This window comes from Sinocyclocheilus anshuiensis, unplaced genomic scaffold (assembly GCF_001515605.1).
Source record: "Sinocyclocheilus anshuiensis isolate Anshui unplaced genomic scaffold, SAMN03320099.WGS_v1.1 scaffold1144, whole genome shotgun sequence".
In the NCBI taxonomy this organism is placed as follows: domain Eukaryota; kingdom Metazoa; phylum Chordata; class Actinopteri; order Cypriniformes; family Cyprinidae; genus Sinocyclocheilus; species Sinocyclocheilus anshuiensis.
Window position 1 is genome coordinate 602697 of NW_015551101.1, and position 5382 is coordinate 608078.

The following is a 5382-nucleotide window of genomic DNA, read 5'->3' on the forward strand; positions in this document are numbered from 1 at the left end:
AAGGCCAAACAAAGTAGTTTCGCTTTCACAACGAAACACACAGTATCACACACGGCGGCCTTGAGTGAGCAGAGGCCGGCGGCTAGAGTCAGCGGAGGCCTAGTATGAGCGGCAGCTTCGCTTCGTCCACGGTGAAAGCCGATCCGGCGATCCACAGCACAAAGTTGATGTATTTCCTCAGCGACCAGCACGGATCAGCTCCAGGCATGACGAAGCGGGTATCGTCCTCTTTTGGAAGGCCAAACAAAGTAGTTTCGCTTTCACAACGAAACACAGCGTCTTCACAACGTGGCGGCAGCAACAATACTACAGCGAGAATAAAGTCACGCCTTCTTTCTTTGCGTGAACATTTGGGCGGCGTTATGCAAATCTTCCCACATTGTGACGTAGACATGTGGGGGCGTGTTAGAATGAGCCATTTTAGGTAGGCGTGGTTGACTCTTAACTTTTACAAAGAATATCTCTTTGGATTTGAGACTTTAGTCTTTGCAACTTTACAGATCTTCTTTATGCACCAAGAGCTTGTAACACTTCAAAGAGAAAGGAAAAATTGAAATCGCATCATATGACCCCTTTAAGCATCTTTGGCCTTGCTGTTTGGGCTCTGCTAATAAAGCAATCCAGTTTATGGAGTTAATACATTAGGCAGGTGCAGGTCACTATATTTTGGTATGTATCTTACTTCCAAGATAACACGTTTGGATTTAAGTGTATTATGGGCTTGTTCTTATTTGCTGTATTTTTTTTTTTTTCATGGCAAGATCTGGCAACACTAATGAGTCAAATCACACCTGGTTTACAGTGATTTCTTGCATCACGCACACAGAAGGGAGACACATTTCTGATACAAATTTAAATACATCAACAACTTGTTTTTCAGCTCGTTTCAGCACACACGGTGTATAATTTATGTAAATACAGTTTTCACTACCTGAATTTTTTCTGAATTTATTGAATTCACACACACACACACACACAAAAATGTACAATGCAGAAGTATATACAGTATTGTCCAAATGTGTGCACATACAACTAGAAAATATGTACCTTTAGAGCTTTCAATCGTGCCTGCTCCTCCTCCAGAGCTGCCTGCTTTTCCCTTTCATCCACTTTGGTGAAAGACATGCCAGTGTTGGCCAGAGATGACACAGCATTGGAGAGTGTGCTTGCCCTACAAAAGTCGGGGAGAGATAAATTGGGCTTCTGTGAGTATCAAATATACAGAGTATACAGAACTCCTGCATTTGTCAAGCACAAGCTTTTATAAGTTAGAATCCATCAAGTACTGTCAACATAATGCATCTGTTAGAACTCATTAATTTATATTCAGCTCTGAATGTGACACATGAATGGCCCACCTGCTGGCGGCGGTGGAGTCCTTCACCTTCTTTCCTTCTAATGAAGCCAAGTGTTGCTCCAGGGCATCCAAAAGACTGCTGGGGGCCTGGGGGAATGCACAAACATTTACTCAGGAATGCAGCACTGACTGCATCAAGCCTCCAATGAAAAGACAGTAAATAGCTTATTTGCATTAAGAATTAAACAGTGCAGAGGAGTGCAGAAAAGAGTCAGAAAAGTACTTACACACACGGTAAACTGAAGGTGGACAGAAGGTGGAAAGATAAAGGGAAATACAGAATATAAAGGTGGTCTTGGTCAGACATATAATGCATGAGTTTCAAATCTGCTCTTATATAAGGCTATGGTATTTGCATTGGATAATAATCTGTCCTTTTCATGTGTCCATGTTTAACATTTGCCATTATGACTTACAGGTGCATCTCAATAAATTAGAATGTCGTGGAAAAGTTAATTTATTTCAGTAATTCTGTATATACTAAACAGTTCTCACTCCCAAGGTGTCAAATACTGCTGCTTTGGTAAAAGCCCTGCATGTCACTGTATAGAATGATGCATCAACATTATTATTATAATCATGAACCCAAACTCTCAGGAATATACTCATCATCTGAAATGTGTTTGTGCTTTAATTGTACTCTATATGAAGGTTTCTCGTACCTTTGGACAAATAATGTACACTGACTTTGCCAATTGTTTGTGATTAACGTTTTTTAAATCATTTTATAGAGACTAAATTTAGAGCAATTTCTAACCTAGGAAATATTTTAGAGCTGAGCATAGGCAGAAAAAATATATATTCACTCTAAAATCATGTTAAGATTTCTATGGCCTGAAGATATTTTTAAAGAAAATAATACTTTTAGTCAGCAAGGATGCATTAAATTGATCAAAAGTGACAGTAAAGGCATTTATAATGTCACAAAAGGTTTCTGTTCTTTTGAACAGTTCTATTCAAAGAATCCTGAAAAAATGTATCATGCGTTCAACAAAAATTGATGATAATAATAATAATAATAAATGTTTCTTGCACCAAATCAGCATACTAGAATGATTTCTGAATGATCATGTGACACTGAAGGCTGAATTAATGCTGAAAATTCAGCTTTGCGATCACATGAATAAATAAATTTTTATATATATTTTAAAAAATCTATAAAGTTATTTTAAAATTGTAATCATATTTGACAGTATTACTGTTTTTACTGTATTTTTGATCAAATAAATGCACCCTTGTGAACATAGGAGACTTTTTTCAAAAAACATTTAAAGGTCTCACTCCAGATTTTTAAAACAGTAATATATTGGCATACAGATTTTATTTAAATTAAATTTACAAACTACACAAAATGGCTCCAACGGCTCTATCTGAGTGAGAACCTGTTGCATATTCTGAGTCAATATACTTGTCATAACTGTGGAAGTCATGATTCTACTATCTCTATTATTGTAATTATTATTCTGAAATCTCCACTGAGCCCATGACACCTTTATTTGCTGTAGACAGGGAAAAGTTAAGACATCCTAATGACCTGCATGCATCTTTAAGTCAGAAATGCATTTGTGCAAAGTAACGTAAGAGAGAAAGCAGAACAGTTTCAGAAAATACTCAGGATAGTTAATAATGCAGAGCGAGTGCAGGTGTTAAAAGTCCGAATAAAAGTGTAGTCTTACCTGAGACAGGTCAGGTATGTCCCCGCGGTCTATTCCCACCTGCTGTGAGGTGTGTAGAACAAATATGTTACATAGCGCTCTTTTAATGAAGTCCCTTGCTAACCAGAACAACACATGAGAATCTCACCTCTGCCACTTTGAGGAACTCCGAGATCCGGGTCATTCGAGTAAGGAATTTCTTGTAAATGTCCAAACCCTCTTTGCACTGGACTTTTTTCATATCAAAATACTTTTCTGTAAGAGGTAGATGAATAGGTACGCATTACTAATCAGCACTATGCTGTTATCTATATGTGTAGATTATATCTGCATTTAGTATAGATTGTAGATTATAGACTCGAATTTTGGCCAGAAGCGATGGTTTGAATTGCCTTGATTCATTTGTTTCTTACAAACACACAGCTTTTTACTTCACAAGATGTTAATTGATAGGCTGGAGTCATGTGGATTACTTGTGTATTATTGTGATGTTTTTATCAGCTGTTTGGACTTTCATTCTGGCGGCACCCATTTACTGCAGGGGCTCTATTGTTAATGCTAAATTTCTCCAAATCTGTTTTGATTTGGCCTGAGGGTGAGTAGATTTTCAGCTAATATTAATTTCTGGGTGAACTATTCCTTTAAACAAATATTTACCTCAATTCTGTAATGTGCATCTTTCATATAAAGTGAAGCATTTATACAATAATTTGTTTACTTATTTAGAATTGAGATGAAAGCATCCTGAAAGACCTACCCAGTAAGTTTATTATCCCTTCATTGTAAGCTGCAAAAAGTCGGATGGAGTCTTTGAAGAGAAGCATGAAGGCTGCATTGATAACCCCATTGGTAAGTTCATTGGCATTGACCTGGACGGAAAAAAAAAAGAAAATTTTTTTTTTTAAATATATGCAAAACAAATGCTTTGCTTCTACAGAGTATATATTCATTGCATATATTCATCAGTCATTTTTATCAGTGAACATGCATGTATATAGATCAACCGTCAGCTTACATTGAAGTCAAGAAGGGCATCCATCTGGTTCTGTATAATGGGGATGGTTTTAAGAAGCTTCTCTGTGTTCATGGTTCTCATCACTCCGTCCACCCTTAAGTTAAAAGATTTTAAAATATAGGTCAAATGACATTAGGGGGATCAGTGCATGGAGGTTTAGTGGATGATCCTTAATGCAAGCACTTCAAACCTAGTGCTGCACAAATCCCCCTCAAATGATTTAGAACAAAAACTACAGCTAAGGCTAAAACAACTTTGTATCGAGTGAACAATTTGCTGGTGAAATGAATCACTGTTTGAGTTACATAATGCACTTAATGTAAAATTCAGCACACCAGAGAAAGCAGGAACTAGATACTACCTTTAGATTCAAAATCATTTTATAAAATGTATAATAAAAATAAATATCCTACCCACGCTTTACTTTCGTGAAGTCAAATGCCACCTGTCGATATGAAACTGCTTTCTCATTCAGATATCGACTATACCTCCGAATGAATGTTGACATATCATAACCTAGGGAAATACCAATAAATATCACAGTTAAGAAATAAAGTATTTTATTTATAACAAATGATAAGGAGTAGTTGCTAAGGATCACAGAGGAAAAGTGCTACAATCAGGAAAAGGGAATTTGAAATGTTAAATTAAAACTGTAAAAAAAGTGAATGTTAAATTATTATAAAACAAATTACATGAATTAAAAAGGAAAATAATGTTATTAGAACATAATATTAAATGTTATGCTGTAAAATAAATGCTTAATTTACAACTATTTAAATAATGCATCCAAAGATGAGCACAAAAGAAAAATTTAACCTCTGTAGAGCCTGAAATAAATGTGAAATAGTTCAATACTGTACCTTGTAGGCCACTTTTGTCCAGGAAATTACTGAGGTTGAATAATGTGTTCCTGGAGGCCAAGTACTGAATAAATCGCTGTAACCAAAATAATACAAAAAAAGGTTTGATGCATAGAATTATTTGCAGATCTTTATTAGCGCATGAAAAAAAAATAAAAAGTGGACAGGTCTCCCACGGTCACGCACCTCGTTTCCGTATACCATGAGGTGATGTGTTGTGATTAGAGACTTAAAGACCACCACCCAGCTGGTGTTGGTGGTCCTCTCGAACAAAGAGTCTGCCAGCTGAGGAATGTTCACATTCATCTCATTGGTACAGTGTATCAGGTCTACAATAGAAATAGAGATTTCCATTAACTACTGCAATTAATAACTGGGTGAACAGGCAAGAACTGTAGTCAATGCAGTGCACTGGTATATAGAGCTTAAAGGGGTGGTTGATTGCGATTTCACTTTTTTAATGTTAGTTAGTGTGTAATGTTGCTGTTTGAT

At 36.3% G+C, this 5382-nt stretch overlaps 1 protein-coding gene across 14 annotated transcripts in view; it reads right to left on the bottom strand.

The window, feature by feature from the left end:
• LOC107662770 (phosphatidylinositol-binding clathrin assembly protein-like) overlaps positions 1 to 5382 on the bottom strand; it is a 23038-nt gene that overhangs the window by 11393 nt on the left and 6263 nt on the right. For 11 of the 14 annotated variants that reach the window (XM_016452855.1, XM_016452853.1, XM_016452851.1 and 8 more), the window contains exons 2-11: positions 5077 to 5219; positions 4891 to 4966; positions 4441 to 4543; positions 4028 to 4121; positions 3770 to 3881; positions 3161 to 3267; positions 3034 to 3075; positions 1585 to 1596; positions 1359 to 1444; positions 1048 to 1171 (exon numbers count right to left, since the gene is read on the bottom strand). In XM_016452855.1, the coding sequence (XP_016308341.1) occupies positions 1048 to 1171; positions 1359 to 1444; positions 1585 to 1596; positions 3034 to 3075; positions 3161 to 3267; positions 3770 to 3881; positions 4028 to 4121; positions 4441 to 4543; positions 4891 to 4966; positions 5077 to 5219 (899 nt within the window). The remainder of the gene's footprint in view (positions 1 to 1047; positions 1172 to 1358; positions 1445 to 1584; positions 1597 to 3033; positions 3076 to 3160; positions 3268 to 3769; positions 3882 to 4027; positions 4122 to 4440; positions 4544 to 4890; positions 4967 to 5076; positions 5220 to 5382) is intronic. The other 3 variants (XM_016452854.1, XM_016452852.1, XM_016452864.1) reach the window with 1 other exon arrangement.